The sequence below is a fragment of the Muscardinus avellanarius genome (assembly GCF_963383645.1).
Source record: "Muscardinus avellanarius genome assembly, chromosome: X".
In the NCBI taxonomy this organism is placed as follows: domain Eukaryota; kingdom Metazoa; phylum Chordata; class Mammalia; order Rodentia; family Gliridae; genus Muscardinus; species Muscardinus avellanarius.
The window spans coordinates 100,035,864-100,057,996 of record NC_137792.1 but is presented as its reverse complement, the minus strand read 5'-3'; the positions used below and the strand labels follow the sequence as shown (position 1 = coordinate 100,057,996).

Below are 22,133 nucleotides of genomic sequence, written 5' to 3'. Positions count from 1 at the left end.
GTGGTGGTCCTCTAAGAGATTTTTAAACCAACAGATTATTTTAGCACTTAATATATTTTATATACTAGGGATACAATAGTAAATAAGGGAGTTAATGAATATTTGTGTGCTGACAAATCTCAAACTTATATTTTTGACCTGGACTTCTCACTTGAACTCCAGACTTATATTCCCATTTGCCTACTCAACAATGCCAGTTAAAGATCTAGTAGGCATGTCATGCTTAGCTTGTCCCAAACAAGATTTCTACTGATTTCTCCCTACAAACTCCATCCTCTGGTCTCCACTTTCATCTCTATCACCATCCTCCTAGTTGCTCATGGCAGTATCCTTGGGGTCATCCTTCACCTTTTCTTTTCTCTACTCACATTCTCTATCTTTTCCACCAGAAAATCCCATGGCTCTACTTTCAAAGCCTATTCAGACTTTGATCACTTCTCCCACCTTCACTGCTCCAAATCCCTTCCCATATTCTGAACCACCAATACTAAGTCCCCAAATCTTATTGCACCTTATAAGGCACTACACAATCTGCCCTCATTTTTTTCTTTTTTTTCTTTTTTTTTTTTTTTGCAGTACTGGGGATGGGACCCAGGAGCATTCAATCTCCGAGATACACCTCTAGCCCTATTTTTTCTTCTTTATTTTGAAACAGGGTCTCACTGAGTTACAAAAGGCCTCACTTAAGTAACTGAGGCTGTCCTTAAACTGTGATCCTCCTGCCTCAGCCTCCCAAATGCTGGGATTACATGCACACACCACCATACCCAGCTCTGCCCTTATTTCTGATCTCACTTTATACTAAACTTTACCTCAAACATCATATACAATAGCTTTGTTTCTATTTCTCATGTTCACCAAACACAGTCCTGCACCAAATCCTTCACACTTGAAATTTCCTTGGCCTGAAACACTTTTCTACCCAGCTGTTCCTATGGCTCCCTTACTTCACACAAGTGTGTGTGTGTATGTATGTATGTATGTATGTATGTATGTATGTATAATGTATATATAAAGAGAGATTGGCAATGGTATAATTTACATATGTACACATAGCCAATGATAGTAATTCCTTTAATAAACCTCACTCTCCTCTCTCCCCTTCCCCTAGAACACCTCTCTGGCTCCACTGAGGTTTCTCCTCCATTATCTGGAATTCCTCTGATATCTCCATTAGCTTCTACATATTAGAGAACACATGTGACCCTTTACTTTCTGTGACTGGCTCATTTCCCTTAACATAATGTTCTCCAGGTCCTTCCATTTTCCTGCAAATGACAATTTATTTCTCTTGAATTGATGGACAGTTCACAAAAGAAAAAATATAAATGACCAATAAATACATGAAAAATGTTCAATGTCATTAACAATCAGGGAGCTAAAAATCAAAACTACAGTGAAATTCCATCTAATCTCAATCAGGATAGCAATCATCAAGAAGTAAAAAAATAATAAATATTGACAAGGGTAGGTCACCCTCAACTATGGAACCAGCCAAGATGTCCATCAACAGATGAATGGATTACAAAACTATGGGATATGTACACAATGGAATTCTACTCCGCTATAAAAACACAATTATGTCATTTAAAGAGAAATAGATGGAACTGGAGAGCATTATGGTAAGTGAGATTAGTCAATCACAAAAACTAAGAAATCAGATGTTTTCCCTAATAAGCAGAAGCTAGGGAGAAAGTTGGTCATAGGAAGATCTTTCGACAAAGGAAGAGATACAATAGATGAGCAAATAAGGTAACCTAACTGAGGGGGCTGGGAGGGAAGAAGAGGGAAATTCCCTAATATACAGGATGTACATTCACAAACATATCAAGTCAATTACTAAGCCAAACATGAGAAAGAGGGAGGAGGAAAGGAATGGGGAGGGAATTGAGTAAAGGCTAATTGTGTGATGTGTGTATATATGCCTCTACCATCCTACCATCATGTACTCCATTAAGATGTATGCCTACAGTGCACAATAACATTTAGAAATAAATAAATATTAAGGATGTAGGGAAACTGGAACTCTTCTACACCTTTGATGGGATTACAAATTACTTTTGCTTTTATAGATATCAGTGTGGAGATTTCTCAGAAAACTGAGAATGGATCAACCATATAATTTGTCTATACCACTCCTGGGTATATTTCCAAAGGGGTTTAAGCCAGAGAACCACAGTAATATATGCATACCCATGTTCATAGCAGCATAATCCACAATAGCCAAATTATAAGACCAATATAGATGCTCATCAACAGATGAATGGATTATAAAATTATGGACTAGCCACACAATGGAATTCTGTTCATCAATCAAGATCAACAAAATAATGTCATTTATAAGAAGTATCTTCTTATATGCTGCCTGTTCAATAAGCTTTCCCTGCCCCCATATAAAATGCAATTATTCTTCATTTTCTTTTTCCTCTAAATTGAATCCATTTATTTTTATTGTTTCTATTACATTGTATATCTGTTTTAATTTTGTCATCTATCCCTCATAGAAAGTAACCTCCATGAAAACAGATACTTTAACTGCCTCATTTAGCATTGTATCCCTATCTCCAGTGCATAAGAAATATCAAGTGCTCAAAATATCTTTTGGGTTATAAATCTCATAGAGGACGAGCATAATGAGGTATGGGGAATGATAAAAGGACTGGTAAAGAGAAGATTTGATCTGTGATCCTGTCTTGGCTAATATCTGTCCTGCATTACCTAAATGCATTTTGCTTCTTCAATTAATTTTTCTTTTCAAGATTGGCATTGAGTACCCTGATGTAGATGATATACATTCTTAAATATAGCAAAGTCAGTTAGCTAGGTATGTAAAGGAGGGAGGGGGATTAAATGGGGGAGATTGAGGAAGGGCTAAATGAGTGATGTATGTGTGTATGCCTCTATCATCTTGTACCCCATTAAGACGTATGACTAAAATGCACCAATGAAAATTTTAAAAAAGTGAAAATGCAAAGGCTGTGGAATCTGGCAGATAGAGAATTTTCATAAGGGCTAGATATTAAAAAAACATAACAGAGTGGAGAAAGTATGCTTTGCTTTAATTAACAAGCCACTACTCTATTCCACAAGAGTTTTGCTATGCTTGTTAGAACGTGGGCCCATTTGTAGGAGAGCTTAAAAATTTCCAGGTGAAGTTGAAAGACTGGATATAAAACTTTGTGATTTTTTAATATTAGTATTCATTTCACTCAAAACAATGTGAAGTCCAATAAAACCATTTTGGTCCATAATATTCCAGGTTATATATTCTATTCCAGGTAGCATTGAACTGTTTTCACATGATTTTAAAAAGGATGCCATTAGTTTTTCCACATTTGGTCTCCTTAGAAGCTCTCTCTCAAGAGTATGCTATTACCCCAAAGAAGATTTCTTACTTTTTGTGACTGACTAATCGCAGTTAGTATAATGTTCTCTAGTTTCAGTCTATTTCTCTGTGAATGATGTAATTGAGTTTTCTTAATGGCTGAGTAAAATTCCATTGTGTACATATCCCACAGTTTCGTAATTCATTCATCTATTGATGGACATCTTGGCTGGTTCCATAGTTTGGCTATGGTGAAATGTGCAGCTATGAACATAGATACACATGCTTTAGTTTGGTACTTTGGTTTCCATTCTATTGAGTAAATACCCAGAAGTGGTATTGCTGGATCAAATGGTAGATTTGTTCCCATTCTTCTTGAGGATTCTCCATACTGTTTTCCAAAGTGGTTGCACTAATTTACATCCCCACCAAAGAAGAGGAAGAATCCCTATTACTTGCCCTAATTTTTTAAGTCAAACCAATTTTGTGTTGTTTTGTGAAACTTCAGACATTTCTTTTGAAGTTTGAGATTTTATACTTGATCACAGCACAGATTGACTTCATTTGCTATAATTGCCCCATCTAGAATAAAAATATGACTTGTTTTATGGACCAGTAACCTCTAACTGAGCTGTAATTCAAATATTTAAAATGTCCTATATGCTTATTATTAAAAATGTGATGAATCCTTTTATAAACTAAAAAGGGCCTCCTGTAAAATGAAAACTCATGTCCAATATATCAAATTAACAAGGTCAGGTTATATAAAAACAAGACATTTTTACCTATACATCAGCTACTGGAACTTACCACTTTTTATTCTCTGGTGAACTACTAGCCAGTAAATAAAACTAATTTTTAGGAAGTGATCCATGCTTTATTTATCCTTTGGTAAACTAAGACTCTGAATTTAGGCTAAAAATTCTAATAAGTATTTCTGTTCCTCTATATATACTCCCTTTCCTACAGCAGCATATTACTTAATCTCTATCTTCATTTCCAATGCTATTGCTACTCTCTTACTCTTCAAACCATATAGGAAGCTTTCTTTTTTTTTTTGCACTGTATTCATACATCATAGTGGGATACAAACTTTTGTAGACATACATGCACACATCGCCCAGTCAGCCCCCACCTGATCCCCATCCCATTCCCTCCCCATCTCTCCTTCTCATGCTTGGCTTAGTGGTTGACATCTAGTATTATAGCAATTTATCCAAAATTAAAAATGATAACCTCACATAACAGTTTCATTTGTCTGATACCAAGCTTTTGATGACTTAAAGATAACATTTCAATATTTCTTTTTACTTTCTTTCTTACCAGAGAATATTTTTTTCTATTTTTTTAGGTGAAACTATCATATATTTATATATTTATTTTTCAGAAAAAAATCTATCCTAATATGGAATATGGATTCTAGACACCCAGAACGATCTCGAAAAAGAACAAAGTTAGGAGATGTATATTTTCTGATTTCAAACCATATAAAGCTACAATAATTGAAACAGTGTAGTACTATTCTAAAGGCAGATATATAAAATATTAGAGCTAAATAAAAGCCTCGAGATAAATTCTTCCCTAAATTATCAAGTTATTTTTGACAAGGTTTCCACGAACATTTGGTGGTGGAAATAATAATCTTTTAACTAAATATTGTTGAAAAATAATAATTACATGGAAAAGAATAAAATTAGACCCTTACCTAATCCCATATACAAGTATTAATTCAAAATAGATAAGAGACCTAAATATAAATCTTAAGACTATAAACTTTTAGAAGAAAATCTGGGTCATAAAACCTCACAACATTGAAATTGGCAGTGATTTCTTGGATATGATTTCAATGGCACAGGCAACAGAAGAGTATACAAACTCCCTAAAAAATAAAAAATATTGTATATCCAAAGACAATGTAAACAGAGTTAACAGTTACTAATAGAATGGGATAAAATATTTCCAAATGCTATATCTGAAGGTATATTAATATTCCAACTAGAAATCCTAAAAATTAACAACAATAAAGGCAAACAATACAATTTAGAGATAGGTAAAAGACTAACATAAATAATGAATCTCCACAGATAACCAATCTTAGTTGTCTGTTGGATGGAAAATCTTGTTTCTCTCGTTCTGGTGTGTGTTACCTATTTCTTTGTAGTTAATCTCTTTGAGTATTTTCTCTAGCGCTGGTTTTGAAGACATAAATTCCTTCAGTTTCTGTTTGTCATGGAAGCTTCTTATTTCTCCATCTAATTTGATAGAAAGTTTTGCTGGGTAGGAAATTTTTGGCTGGAAGTTGTTTTCTTTCAGAGTTTGGAATATGTTACTCCAAGCCCTTCTGGCTCTCATGACTTGGTTTGGGAAGTCTGGAGTGATTCTAATTGGTTTGCCTCTGAATGTCACTTGGCCCTTTGTTTTTGTTGCCTTTAAGATTCTCTGCTTGGCTTCCACATTGGTCATTTTGACAATTATGTGGCATGGGGATCCTCTTCTCCGATCCTGTCTAAAGGGCGTTCTATAAGTTTCCTGGACCTGTGTATCAACCTCTTGCTCTATGTTTGGAAAATTTTCTGCTATTACTTCCTTGAAGAGATTGTTGATCCCTTTGGTTTCACTTTATTTTCCCTCCTCTATTCCAATTATTCTTAGGTTAGCTCTCTTAAAATGGGCCCATATTTCTTCAATATCAGATTCCTGCTGTCGGATATTTTTTTCTAGATTAGAAACTATGAGTTAATTTTTGGATTGATCATCTTCTAAGAGCGAGATTCTGTTCTCCATGTGGTCTAATCGGTTGTTTGTGCTTTGAATTGAGGCCTTTACTTCATTAATTGCATCCTTTATCTCTTTTTGGCTCTCTCTGAGTTCTTTTCGAAGCACCTCTATTATTTCTACAGTTATTTTCCTGATTTGGTCTTCTAGAAATCTCTGATTTTCTGTTTTTTCGGGTTCTGATGTTGTGGGGTTGTGAGCATTCATTGCTCCAGTATTATTCCTCTTTCCCATGATTTCAGAAGTTTGTGCCTTCTCTGGGTTCTTCCCTTGGGTCACTATGACTTCACTTAAGGTGCTCTGGATCTCGAGTCAGTAGTATCTCAGACCCCACTACTCCTTTACTGGGTTTTATCACAGAGTCTCTGACCCAGAGAGTCGATAGAGGCTGCTTTAGACTGTGGGGGGTGCCAGGTTGCATGTTCTCCTATGGTGTGATATCACTGCCACCGCCCCTCTCCCACTGGGTCAAGTCCCAGTGAGTACAGTACTGGGATTTCTCCACTGTGGCCCGCAATTTGACTCACTGTTCTTGAGTACGCAGATGTAGCTGTACTGAATTCGGTGAATTCAGTGCTGCTGCCGCCGGTGGCAATATGGTGCCGCTGCCATGCCCTCGGCCATGAGGCTGGCTTATTTCTTCTTGGTTTTGAGTTCCATTCTGAGTGCCTGCAGCGTGTGCTGAGCTCAGCCACTGGGAGCTTTAGATGTTCCCTGCGCCTGGCTGTTCTGCAGCGGCTCACCTCGGCTTGCTGGAGCTATCCGGTGAACTCACCGCTGCCGCCGGCAGTATGGCGCTGCTGCCGCGTCCTCGGGTGTGAGGCCGGTGTATCCCCTCTGTGGCTCTGAGCTCTGTTCTCAGTCCACTTTCTCTCTGGAGCCTGGTGATTTTTTTGTTTCTCTGGTGATGGTGTTTTCTGGCTATGAAAGGCGCTGATTTTGTGGTAATGGAGATTGGTTGTTAGCGGGGCTCTTAAGCCCAGCTTTTCTCGGTCACCATCTTCCCGGAAGTCGGAAGTTTTCTTATTCTGTCCAGGTTGCCCTAACAAAATGCTTTAGACTGTATAATGTATAAAAATAGAGATATACTTTTCACAGTTCTGGCCTCTGGAAAATCTAAGATCAAGGCACTGCCAGTTTTGTGTGTAGTGAGGAACTGGTCCTCATTTTCATATGAAACCTTATCAGAACAACCTATACCATCCATATTTCTACCTAAATCCTGATGATGACCACTTAGATAATCTCTAAGAATATTAAGGTTTTCCCTACATATCTCATTTTCTTCTGAGCCCTCACCAGAATCTCTCTCAAGGATCTTTTCAGGATGATGGACCTAAAAAATCTTCTAGCCTCTGCTCACTGCCCTGTCCTCCCAGATATTTACGTATATTTAAGTATTTGTTACAGCAAGATCCTGTTTCTTCTTAGTTTCTGAACATAAACCTTTGTTTTCAAAGTAAAGAAATAGCTGGAGTCAAAATAAGAAGGGTAAAAAGAACTATACTCATACTTTGGACACCTAAAAATTTTACAACACCATAAATGTGTGGTGTTCTGCCTACAGATATCCTTATGAAAGTATACAACACAACCCAAATCAAATGACTTTGAGTTCTTGGTCAGGGAATGTCCCCATATGTATAGATCCTGTTGAGATGAGAAACAGCAAATAAAAATAAAAGGCAAAAATCCAGTGTCATTTGGGTGCTGACAATTTTATGCTTGGACTACAGGATAGATGTTTCTCTTTTGATATGACTGAATGGGATTAATCAAAGAATATGGGTTGAGTCCCAGAGCCTAAGTCCACAATTTTCAGCTTAAACAGATATCCTTATGTAATATCTTTCAAAGATGTTTTCTATAAAATAGACCCCCAAAAGAGTGAAGGTACTTTTCACACCATGGTTTTCTTCCATAAATATATGGACAAAAAAACTATCCGCTGCCAGGCATGGTGGTACATGCTTGTAATCCCCGCACTTGGGAGGCGGAGACAGGAGGATTGCACAGGTTCCAAGCCAGCCACGCTGGCTTAAGAGACCCTGTTTCCAAATTTAAAAAAGTATAAAATAGGTCTGAGAGTGTAGTCTGGAGGTAGAAGGGCTTCCAGGAACCCTGGTACTACCAAGAAAAAAAAAGCTGTTTCATGGAGGGACAAATTATTTCTGCTGCTGAAGTTTTTCATCTATGTAATAGATACTCTGTAAATAACAGAAATTGCTGAAAAAGTTTCTATTAAGTGACTTTGAAAACAGTTAAAACCTATTTTGATGGAAGGGAAGAAGAGAGAGAGAGAGAGAGAGAGAGAGAGAGAGAGAGTATAAACGATTATATTTATAGCATAAAATGAACATCTTACAACAGGAAAAGTATTTCAAATCAAGTCAGTCAGTGTCCTAAGGTGAAAGAAAGAAGCTGTTTTTTAGAATAACAAAGAAATTTTTAAATATGAGGCTGGTTATTAATAATGTATAATTTATGTAAAGTTTTGAGATAACAAGCAAAGATTATGCTTGCATCTCCACAGAGTTCACTTAAGTAAGCTTGCTTTATCCCCCACATAGAAGTAGGCAGTGGTTCCTGGGTAGCCACTTTGTATATAGGGGCAGGAAGTGGAACGATTTTGTTGTGAAATTTTATTAACTTAAAATTTGCTTAATTTTCAAGATGAAATCTTGTAGCAGGCAGGACAGAAACAGACTCCAATTTCCTATCCATGCTTATTATGTGTCCCTTCATAATGTTTTTTTTATTGACATGACTTGTCCTTCACAGTATCTCTATTTTCTTCCTCTTTCCATCCTTCACCCTCTTTTCCTACTCAAAAGGGTGACATTTGTTTATATTCCCCGTTTTTCCTGATTAACAGTACTGTCTCTAGCCATCATCATCTCTTCTCTTACCTCATTTTTTACAAGACTAAATTCCATTATACATACAAAATATTATAATATTTTTATGCACTGGACTCTATGGAGCTCATTCTTCCTCCCTGGCTACAGCTATGGTATTTTGCAGTACCCCCCACAATGAGGTGTCTGAGTTCAACCCAGTTATTTCATTCCTGCTGGAAAAATTACAGTTCATCCTTTTCACTTGATACAGAAAAATCAGAATAGCTAAAATCTTGTTGAAAATGTACTATTAACAGTTCTGAAAAACAGGTAGAAGGCTTTCTATTGTCAGTTTACAAGCAATAGAACATAAAACTGTGGTATAATAAAAATAATATTGAATTTAAAGTTAGGAGACCTGGGCTTTTTTCCTATTTTGGCCCCTTCTTAGATAAATGTGCTTGGATAAGCGACTTAAATTACTGAGCCTCAAATTCTTCATCTGTAGATTTGTAGTAATAATATTTGCCACAAGGATTATTTGTGGATTAGGAAATAGACTGGCTGAAGTCTTTATCTATAATATATATATATATATATATATATATATATATATATATATATATATATCATGTTTATCTTTTTGTTAACTGAAGAATGGAAGAATAATAAATGGACCTACATATTGTATTGAGCTGGACTAATTTCTCTTAAGTTATGATCCTATATAGAGAATATGGACATTCACAGAGAAAGGTTGACTCTGTGTTTTTTCAAGAGTGGCATACTAGTCAGGCATGGTAGCACATGCCCATAATCCCAGTATTTGGAAGGCTGAGACAGAAGGAATGCATTTTCGAGGCTAGCCTCAACAACTAAGTGGGACTCTCAGCAACTAAGCAAGAACCTGTTTCAAAATAGAAAATTATTATAAAAAGAGCTGGGGTGATACTTAGAGGCAGAACACCTCTTGGTTCAATCCCCAGTACCAAAAAGAAAACAAGCATGACATACTGTCATAGCATTTTGATTTTGACAGTTGCCCCAGAATTGATTCATCCAGAGAGACTGGCTGATGCTAACGGAACCCAGAAGCCACGGATGTACCCACATTTCTAGTTTTTGTTACATGGCAAGCTGAATTCATAACGGAATCATCACTTGGTAATTATGAAATTAGATTAGAGAAAGGTCAGATAGTGGGCAATTTCATTTAAGTATGATAAGACCACAAAATGTTCTTGTCCTTGAGTGAGAAATATATCTCTGGTCTGCTGTCTCTCAAATTGCATTTTCCTCTAGATAGAGTTGAATTCATTCTAAATTCTCCTCTGACTTTCCATTTACCTAAATTCCATGATATCATCCCCTCTTTTGATGATAGCCCTTTTTGATTTGTTAATATAACCAATTAAGCTACAGGTAATGTTCCATGAGCCTGGGAGACATTATGTTTCCTTCTATTATGTGTTGATTTAATTATCTCAACTTTCAGAGTTCTAAAGATGTCCCACTGGAGCAACCTAAGTTTGGCATAACCTTGTGCTGGCCAAAGAGGCCAAGTGATTAGCCTGGATTTCTCATTCTCTTTTAGTTCCTCAGTGGATATTATATCACATATATATTAGAGTCATTTACTTAAATAAGTAAGGGAAATAAGTAAGCTAATTTCCCATGCTTACCTTGTATTAGATTATGTCCTACTGGGGTTAAGTAAAACGGTTAAATCTTGCAAGCTCATTAGATTTTACTTGATTCTGAAAGTAATTTTATGTTCTCCTATAGAAGAATAGGGCCTATAGCCTGGTAAATATGTACAAGATGGTAATCTTGCCAAGACAAAAAGACAACTTAACAAAAACAAAATATTTACCTTGAAACCAGAACAAATCAACTATAATAGTCCCCTGAAATACAGTTAAATCAAAAGTATATGGGTGAAATAAGATATCTGCAAAATAAGTTGGGAGTGACTGTCCTTTTCAGATAGACATAACGCCTTTAATAATAAATCAGTCAGATATTTAGAAGTTAATTTACAAAAGTTTTATTCATACAAACATATCAGTAGTAAATCTTGAAATAAGACTATTCTTGAAAGAAAAGCAGAAGGGGTAGTGAATTTTACATATTAGAAATCTGGGGGAAATCCCAAGTGTTGCTGACTTAATAACTTTTTCCTATTTATTGTGTTTGTTTCAGATTTAATCTACAAAATTGAGCTTGCAGGGGGCCTGGGAGCAATATTCCTCCTTTTTGTACTGCTAGTGGTCATCTACAAATGCTACAATATTGAACTGATGCTCTTCTATCGACAGCGTTTTGGAGGTGATGAAACTACTGATGGTAAGCTGTCTCTTATTTTTTCAAATTCAATTAAAATATTTATTTATGTTTATATAAGAAATAACCCTACTCTTAGGTAATAGACATTGAAATATTTGAAGGTAAATAACTATGCCACTTGCCCTTAAGTAATTTAGAAAAAAATTACCTGTCAGAATATTAACAAGAAGTGAACCTGAATAAAGAATATATACACGATTTTTTGTAGTACTGGGGATGGAACCCAGGTGCCCTTTATCTCTGGGCTATACTCCCAGACCTATTTTATATTTTATTTGTAAACAGGGTCTCACTAAGTTGCTGAGAGCCTCACTAAGTAGATGAGGCTGGCTTTGAACCTGTGATCCTCCTGTCTCAGCCTCCCAAGTACTGGGATATCGAGCCTGCGCCACCATGCCCGGCTCATGATTTTTTATTTATTTATTTATTTTGCAGTACTGGAGGTAGGGGCATTGTACCTCCAAGCTATTCACTCAGCCCTATTTTTTTTCTTTGTTTTGAAACAAGATCTCACTGAGTTGCAAAGGGCCTCACTACTTAGCTGAGGCTGTCAAGAAACGTGATCTTCCTGTCTCAGCCTCCCAAATGCTGGGATTACAAGTACCGCCACACCCAGCATACACATGATTCTGAAATAGTTTTACTCTGTAATGCTCTTATATTTGAAATTATTTCCAAATAAAAAATGTTTAGTAAAGTATTATTAGCTGATTACAAGATAAAACTGTTGCTAACAAAGTCATTTTCCCTTAGTTGGAACCAAAGTAAGAATCAGTTCCACATTTTAATACTGGCAAAATGGGAGGTTGAGGCAGGAGGGTCACAAATTTGAGATTTAAGGCCAACCTTGGCAATTTAAGAAGACCCTGTCTCAAAATAAAATAAAAATGGTTGGAGACCATCAGTGGTAAAGCACTTGCCTAGCATGTGCAAGGCTATAAATTTAATCCATAGTATGCAAAAAAATATTCCATGTTTTTTTCAGAAAATTAAAATTTAGTTAGAGATCATTTTAGCCACTGCTGCCATCAAAAAACAAGCATGCAAGAAACAGATTAGAAACTAATAAAATTCTCCATTTACAACTCAAAGTACATAAAACTACAGGTTCTGGATGCTTATAGCACTATTCTCAAGGATGACTCAAAAGATAATTCAGAATATAGATTACAATTTTCTTTTTTGTGAGGTACTAGAGATTAGACCCAGGGGCATTATAACGTCTGAACTATACCCTCAATCCTATTTTATTTTATTTCATTTATTAATTATTTTGCGGGTCTTGGGATGGAATCCAGAGGAATTTGACCTCCAAGCTACACCCCCTGCCCTATTTTTTATTCTTTATTTTGAAATAGGGTCTCACTAAGTTGCGAAGGGCTTCACTAAGTAGCTGAGGCTGTCTGCAAACCACGATATTCTGGTCTCAGCCTCCCGAATGCTGATATTACAAGCGCTCACCACCACGCCCGGCTCCTATTTTATTTTATTACAAAACAGGGTCTCACTAAATTGCAGAGAGCATCATTCAGTTGCTGAGGCTGACCTGGAACCAGAGATCCTCCTGAAAGAGCTTCCCAAGTATTGAGATTACAAGCATGTTCCACCATGTCTAGCTTATAATTTTCTTATATTTACTTTTTATGGCTTTTGGAAATCTTTTTTTTAAATAAAGTATCAATAAAGCATTGCACTGAGCCTTATTTTTTTAAACCTTCAAAAAAGTTTGAATTTTTTTGAGAGAACAAATTGCCAAGTTTCCAATCAATATAAATAAGAAATCATGACATTGATTTTTTATAAAGTCCTTACCACAAAGCTATATTGTAAGCCTAGGAAATATGCATACAAAATACCTTCCATAACATTTTTTTACAAGACACATAATTTGTAAATCATTCATGTTATTTTATTTTGTTTCTAGAGATTGAACCCAGGGGCATTCTATCTCTGAGCTATACCTCCAGCCCTTTTTAGTTTTTGTTTTGTTTTGTTTTGAAACAGTGTCACAGTAAGTTGCTAAGAGTCTCACTATAGTGGGAAAGCTAGCCTTGAATCCTTGATCCTCCTGTCTCAACCTCCCAAGTAATGGAATTACAGGAGTGTGTCATCATGCCCAAGGAAAATCATTACTTTTGAGTCACACCCCCAGGCCTATTTTATTTATTTTTTGTGGGTCTGGGGATGGAACCCAGGGGCATTCGATCTCTGAGTTACACCTCTGCCATATTTCATAATTTTATTTTGAAACAGGGTCTCACTGAGTTGCGGAGGGCCTCACTAAGTAACTGAGGCTGTCTGTGAACCGTGATCTCAGCCTCCCAAATGCTGGGATTACAAGCATGTGCCACCATGCCCGGCTCTATTTTATTTTTTATTATGAAACAGGGTCTCACTAAGTTGCAGAGAGCATCATTAAGTTGTTGAGGCATAAAAGGTAGATTTAGAACTTATTTTAATTGTGCTGAAATGAGGAAAGTTAGAGCTTTCACTTCTTTTGTTCAGTTGATCATCTTATCTCAAAGAAGAGTTCATGGTTCTTTTTTATGGTGATAGGTGCAATATCAAAATTTTTGAGGAATTTTTATTTCAGTGTCATTGCTTCTATTATGTAAATGGCTACATTATATGAGTAGGTTTTAGTTGACTTTTATGTTTTCACAGTTAAAATTAAAGAAATGCTCCATGATGAGTACATATACACAATCATTTTCAAGCTGGACCCAACAATTATAGCAGTCTGTTTAAAAATGCTACAGGCTCTAGATTCAAACATATATTTAAAATGAGATATTAGATAATTTTGTTACAACTCTGTCTATAAAAATGTGGTCATTTACCCTCTATTCCTATTTATAACAGTTACTGTGAAAAATCTGACTTCTTGCCGGGCATGGTGGCGCACGCTTGTAATCCCCGCGCTTGGGAGGCGGAGACAGGAGGATCGCGCAGGTTCGAAGCCAGCCACGCTGGCATAAGAGACCCTGTTTCAAAAATATAAAATAGGTCTGGGAGTGTAGCCCGGAGGTAGAAGGGCTTCCAGGAACCCCAGTACCACCAAAAAAAAAATCTGACTTCTTACCTTTGCACATAAAATAACTAGATGAAATATGCTATTGAGGAAAATGTCATTGGTTCCCAGATGCCAACAGGTGGTAACATATTCAATGGAAGGAAAGATATACACTGTCTATATAAAAGAACACAAAATGGATTCAATTGAGTTGTGATTATGAAAAATTTATCTCCTTGGGGATTAACAATTCAGTTAATATGCAATAATTACTTTCATCACCCATACCCAATAACTCAGTAACTGATTAGTTGCAGTATGCACATCTGAGATAAGTTCATGCTAAGAATGTTGGATTTTTCAGGAATCAAATACCATATTTTGCATCTTTATCACTAATGTGGCCCATGTGGTTCAAAAGTGTGCAGTAATTAAGAGATTTTTAATTAGAAAGCTGTATGTATTGTTTCAGAATCCATTGTCTGGGGAGGAATACAAAATGGGAAGAGGGTACTAATTAAAAGTTGTTAATTACGAAGGAGAGTTAATATAGTTTATATTCCTACAAGGAACCTTGAACCTTAAGTATACAACCTCTGTATTAGTTGAATGGAATTCTAAAACATCAGCAGGCATGTGATGAGAATGAATAAATAAATTTTAAATTTATTCTAGAAATATCCATTTGTGTGTTGCCAAATCAACCAGATAGACTATAAGTTATTATTTCTTCATTTAAATATTTTGGCATCTCATAAATACAACTTTACTCATATATTTTTTCTTCATATGTTCTCTTGAACATATAGATAGTGGCATTTCCCGCAAGTTCTTATGAAAATACTTTTTGTTGGGTATGGCAAAGTCCATCCAACAAGCTTTGGCTTCTTAGCCATTTTTATTTTAATCCATTTTATTTCAACATATAAAATAATGATTGCTTAATTTATTTAGCTTTTCAGTTGTTCAGTAATTGAATATTTATTATCTACCATGTGGCAGGCAATATTCATGATGTAGTTACTTATATTCTTCGTCTGGATTGACGCTTCACATGAACATGCGAACTGTAGTAGGCACTGGGTATATCATAAGCAACAAAGATAGTCTTTTTAATTTAGAAGCTAAGGATTCTAGTGCTGTGTTTATCATAGCTCTAGAAGAACTGGGCTGTAATAGGAATGGTTTTCTGATGATGAACAAGATTAAAATTAGATTTAAAAACAGGGAAGGACAGGTGTGACAACAGAAAAATTCTTCCACAAATAGCTTGGTTCTATTCTTCATAACTTCTCTCTTCATTAGGAAGAACATACCTATCATGGCCACTCTGCCAGCCCTCTACCTTCAAATGTTCTATCTGGATTGTGCTCTATTTCTGTTGTTGTTGTTGTTCCTCAGATGAATTTAATCAGCACAATTTAGCACAGAGGAAAGTTCACCAGTGTTGCCTAAAAAAGTGATGTCACCAAACTACCTTTTGGTTTTAAGACAATTTTCGGGCCTTGCTGTTAACCTTATTTACATCATGTTGCTTTTGCTCTATCCATCTTGCTTTTCTTTGTGAGCAACAGCTGCGGCTATTCATGAGCTTTTCTTGGCTGTCTACATAAGGCTGAAGTGCATTTTTTTTAAATCTGTGGCATCTGCGTCATTGCTGGCTCACTAGCTGGCATCCCAGAGTTTCTGGGACATCTGACATGGTGGCTTTGAGAGCTCTCTTCCTGCTCTGGCCAACCACCCTAAGCTCTTCATCTTTAGTTTAACTTAAAGGGACATGGCTAGAACCAGAAGCAAACATTTTCAGTGAGTGATGTGCTTCTGGAATGCTAGATTAAATTTGGTGTCTGGACATGTTAAGTGTTACCATGTCAAAGACCTCCATGGTCTTTGTGATAATTTATTTGGGATATGCATATAGAGAAATAATTAACTAGGAAAAATCTATGCAGCATTGAACTTTAATATCAGTATGTAGGTAAAGAAGAAATATGTGAGTGGATGCATGGTTGTAAGGAAAATAGCCATAGTCAGGACAAGGGATGGGAGACAAGTATGGAAACCTGGTCATGGGTGATGGAATCAGGTAGCCACTGCATATGGCTAGCTTAGAGTAGATTCTCAACAAATCATCATTAAATTATGTAGTTGATTTATGGGGGTTTGTGAGACATATTTCACAAAGCCATCAAAGTCAGAGCAAATTATAGTCTAGTCTGACATGGAGTTTGAGACAGTAACACTATCCACCAAGAACAATGAAATATATTCTGCTCATAGGAATTGAGCTGTTTGTCCTTTGGCCTATTTTATTCTTCCAGCTGTGTATCATCGGCAGCTCTGAGTCCCAGGTGAGTAATTATAGCTGGAGAAAATCAAGGGCCTGCAGGTGCATCCTGCACTTGATTGGAATAGGGGCAGAGGTTCTAGGATTACCAGGAGGTTCTTACATTAACATTGCTTATGAACATTCTCACTTCCAAGTAGAGTTTTACATACAACAATGGAATGTTCCCAATTCATAAGCCAAGTAATCTCCTCAGTTATCCAAGGCAGTCATTCATGTGCATCTGCTTCTAGGCAAACAAGTAACCTATGCAGAGTCTATGAAAATCTTTTTCATACAGAAGACATACAGAATAATATGCCTTCCTCCTGTCTCAGTCACAACCTTAACAGTAATAACCAGATTTCTTTTCATGTGTTGATGATAGGAATTGGAATCTTACTCTACTAAAATAAGAACAGCATAAATCCTGTTTCAGATAGCTCGATGTAGGCAGAGAACCCTATCTGCTCCTACAGTAGGGTATCTATATCTTGTAGACTATAGCTTACACTGCATTCAGTGGGTAGAGCCAAATTATTAATGGTGTAGGTAGAAAAGTGTTTGCTTCATTCTATAAATTACCTTTGGGCCAGGTTTTAATCATATCCTAAATTAGATTTGTTTTCATGGAAAATATTGATGTCTTTTATAAAAAAAATCTTGAAATGCTTGCCAGTCTTTCAAATGGATTATTTGCAAGTAACTGGGTTTCACAAGCATTCACAGTTTAACATGAGCCTATGGTCACTATATTAACTTTTAAAAATAATTTTTCTGTAACCAGGAGATTTTGAAATTATCACTACAACTATTCCAATGTAGCCCTTCTAAAACTTATGGAGACTAAACCTTCAGTAGTTGTGTTCATGAACATTTTGTAGGAAAAAAATGCATGCATGCATGCACATTTTTCTTTTAGAAAGACTGGCTCTAAGCCAATACAGCAAAGAAGGAAAAAATATGCTCGCAAAGCACAGTTAACTCCCTGACTAAATGTGCGAAGGAAAACCCTAATTTGGCAATATTGGAAGGATGTATATTTTGAAACAAAGGCTTCTTTTGGAGCTTGTGTCAAATTAGTTGGCCATGGACTGAACAAGAATAACAGACAGTGTACTTGTATGAAACCCAGCTGCTGTCTCTAATATTTGGTAATGAACTGCTTTTTGTATATGAAAATGACGATACTAACCAACTGCAAGTATGGCATGTACTGTGAGTAGTGTCTCCAGGAGTGAACCTGGATTATTTCAATCTTTCACACTTTAGGGACCAGCCCCTGTTGGATCTCTTGCACATATTTTTGCAAAACAAGGTATAGTCTGTGACCAAGTAACTGAGCCAAGCCAACTGGCACTTAGAGGGTTCAAATCCATGATTTAGTCTGTTTAGTCCTGCATTCAGATGCACTGAGCTAATCATGTACAGACATCACTGAGTATCACAAATGTGTATAATCACACAAAGTTATAAATAATTTTGTGTTTTGTTCTGTCCTTTCTATACATGCTTCATTGCAGAAGAGTTTTAGCTCATTTCACATAACTAAATTACGCTAAAATAGACTGTTTCCTATAACATGGCATTGACTTGGCTTTTACAATTATGAAAGACAACTAATGATAATTCTTATTTCAGATAATTGTAGTTAGACTTTTAAGAAAGAATAGAAGGATGCGTGGATATGATCAATACATGATATAAGCATGTATGGAAATTTTGCAGTGAAACTCATTAACTTGTACAATTAATATGGGTTAGTATAATAAGTATAAAGTACATTTGATCACTTAATGCCTTAATAAATCTTCTCTTCTAAAGCTCAATAAAATCCTGATAGTAATGACCACTATTTTTTTTCTTTAAGACAACAAGGAATATGATGCCTATCTGTCTTATACCAAAGTGGATCAAGATACTTTAGACTGTGACAATCCTGAAGAAGAACAGTTTGCTCTTGAAATATTGCCAGATGTCCTGGAAAAACACTATGGATACAAACTATTTATCCCAGAAAGGGACCTCATTCCAAGTGGAAGTAAGTATTTTCACGTTTCATATTTAAAACACTCAGTTTCTTTTAGGAAGTTATATGAAGGCTTCAAATATCAGAGCCAAGTATTTAGACATTTGTTTCTCACAGGAGATTTTTTAAATTCAAATTTCTCCCTGACGTCTGTATTCTGACTTTAGAACATTTGAACTTTTTAAAGTATTCTCACTTATATTTTAGGTGTGGTTTTTAAATTATGCCTTAATGGTATTTTTTATTATGTTGCCTTAGTGTTCTGAGAAAATTACCATCCTTAAAAAAAAAGTCTGTAAAAGTCAGTGAAATCCATTTCAATTCATTTCAGTTCCAAAGCTGGTTTTCTGTCATTGTGCTTCTACTTATACCTCCAATCATTGTTGCTAATAATTCTGAATCTTTACCTTTCAACCTTGTTATTCATTATGCCTTGTTACTCATTCCCAGATTTATGGGAGAAAATACACTTAAAAAGGTACCTGAGGCCATTGGGTACAGCATTCTCATGGTGTATTTAAATTATTTTTATGAAGTGCTGGACACTGTGGGCTTGAATGCTACTTTTAACTATTGCTACATATTGAAAGCTATATTTGAGCTTCCAAAATAAATTCAGCCTCAAGTCAAAACGTGTACTTTGTTCTTGTTAATGTTCAGAATGCATACATGGTAAAATGAAAGGAGAATACAAAGAAGCCTAAGATACAGTACCTGCCTTCAAAGAATTTTTAAAAATGTCACTGAGGAAAAATAAAAGTACTGTAACTTATTTGTATGTGTATCTGCTAATATCCTCAAGAGGAAAAGACTGAACTGTTGATTACAATTAGAACATGTTATTTTAAACATGTGATAATAACAAATTAAGTCTACATTTCAGTGCTTGAATGTACATAAAATAATTTCACATACATTATTACATTTAATAGTTAAATAAAATAATCCTTTGTTGAGAGAAATCACAGATACTCATATCCTTTTCTTACAGATAAAGAAACAAAAGCTCAAAGAAGTCCAATAACATATAATTAGCAAATGTAGAGCTGGGAGTAGATCTAGATCACTCTAGTTCCCATTCTGCTAAAACACACTGTGCCTCCATAATGTCTGTTCAGTTATCAATGCACCATGATCATTAAGCTGACCGGAGACAAATGGAAAAATGAGTTTGGATTGTTCATCTTATTTTAGGGCACATGTATATTTATATTATGTTTCCTGTACACTTTTTTAGTGTGCACACTTAAATATGCATGGAAAGGACAAAAAAATATTTACTGGTCCACTTGTTTTGGTAATGTAAGAGTTGGAAGCATAAGGATTCCCCAAGCTTTTTTCCATGTTCCTGCACTCATTTCCTTTTGTAATTTCCCCCATTTTCACAAGTTGAAATACAGTTCTATATTGATCAATTACCTGATGCCTCAGAGTCATTTTATGTTCTTCTATGCCTTTCTTCAAAATCCAGTGTCCATTTTTATCTTTTCTAGTCTCACTTCTCCTGCCTTATAGAGGATCTAATTACTCCTGCAATGATGATTATCTCTCTATCTGTCCTCTCATCCATCTGGTCCCATTAATATCATGACACTGTTTTTATAACCTTTAGCTAAGCACTTCTACAACCTGTTTCTGTCCCACATTTATCTCCTAAATTTGTCTCCTTCCATTCCTCTGCATAAAGTTTCCATTCTAGCCAAACTGTGCCTTTGGTGTACATTGTGTATTCCTGCAGTGCTTTTAGTCATATTAACCTTCTGTGTCTTTTGAATCTCATTTATCCTCCTACATATCACTGCTTCTGTGAAAAGACCATAATAATCTCTCCAGCTTTGTAGTTCATGGTGAATAATCACTTAACTATAAATTTCATATATCCTATGATATTTTATAATGGCTTATAAGTTTATGTAGCTTCTATCTCTGCCTTGCCTAGTCAATAAGATAAGTTCCATGATGACAGATGGTTATTCTCATGTATCTTTATAATCTTATTGTCACCTAAAAGTATTTTAGTTCATTAAGTGACTCAGTTGGCTATTGATTTTATTTGAGCAGTGTTGGTTTAAGACAAGAAGCAGTAGTGAGAATTTAATAAGGGCTTACATTTTTGTGTAACAGTATTTGAAAGACATTTCTTTAACAAAATGAATGTAGTAACTAAAAAGAGGCTTTTTGCTGAAAGAAAAAGTTAAGGATAATTAAGAAAAATTAACTTGATGCCTAGAATATATGTATATATTAGTGTTAGAAATTAGAAAAATATCTAGAATATTTATCAATCCCTAATGAAAAATAAAAATATTCTGTTTCTTGATCTAATTCATTATATTTTGTAGTTTTTGTTGTTGTTTTCTTTCTTTCTTTCTTTTTATTTTTTTGGTGCATTATATTCATACATCATATTGGGGTAAAAACTTGTGTGTACATACATGTACACATCACCGATTTAACCCCTACCCAATTCCCACCCCATTCCCTCCCCATCCCTCCTTTCCTTGCTCAGCTTAGTGGTTGACTTCGATATGTTTAAGTACATTGTATGTTTTAGAGATTTTCCTCTTCCCCCCTCCATTCTCCTCATTTAGGTTGTCTTGTTTGCTCCTCTATGTTTTGCCAAAAGTGTCTTGTAAAATGTAGAAATTCTCTAAAATCTGTGTTAAGAGTGATAATTGTATTATAAACTTATTATATTCTCACTATTAAAGTACATTTTATGTCTGCCGGGCGTGGTGACGCACGTTTGTAATCCCTGCGCTTGGGAGGCAAGAGACAGGAGGATCACGCTGGTTTGGAGCCAGCCTCGCTGGCTTAAGAGACGTTGTTTCCAAATAAAATAAATATAAAATAGGTCTGGGAGTGTAGCCTGGAGGTAGAAGGGCTTCCAGGAACCTCAGTACCACCACCAAAAAAATAAAAAGTAGATTTTATGTCAGGTCATTTTCAGTAGGACTCAATGTAGTGCTGACCTTTCTATGTTCTTATAGTCCATAACTGTTGGTACCATAATTGGCATTCTCTATCAAACCCAACAAGTAACTAAAAGAAAAAATCAATCTTCAGGGTAGACTATTTCAACATCAGTGATCTTTATTCTTAACTGAAGAGGAGTGTGTGTGTGGCTTGGGTTGGGGTTGAGAATAATAATAGGAAAGCTTGAGAATAAGAAAGATACAGTGCAAAGTCATATCCTTTTAGAGCACTGTTTGATAATTTGACAGATTAATAGAATCAACTCAGTGTATCAGTTTACCCAAATAGGTTGTAGACTATCTTATACTTCATTGAATAAACTCATTGTCTGGGTAAAAAAAAAATCCATGCATTATTTAGAACTATAGAAAGTTCTCCTTGAGCATAGAATATGAGGTTTGCTAAAACCATTATTTTCTAACTCAAAGCTTCAAGGTTTTTTAAAAGAATTATAACGCACTGCATAGTAGACAATAGGAGGTAGTCACCTACTTTACCAAAAA

At 35.7% G+C, this 22,133-nt stretch overlaps 1 protein-coding gene across 1 annotated transcript in view; it reads left to right on the top strand.

Annotated features, from left to right (window-relative positions):
* IL1RAPL2 (interleukin 1 receptor accessory protein like 2) overlaps window positions 1–22,133 on the top strand; it is a gene marked incomplete at both ends in the record, with an annotated part of 1,085,952 nt that overhangs the window by 1,053,442 nt on the left and 10,377 nt on the right. Inside the window, 2 exons of the mRNA XM_080718785.1 lie at window positions 11,143–11,286; window positions 18,496–18,666. Coding sequence (XP_080574911.1) covers window positions 11,143–11,286; window positions 18,496–18,666 — 315 coding nt within the window. The remainder of the gene's footprint in view (window positions 1–11,142; window positions 11,287–18,495; window positions 18,667–22,133) is intronic.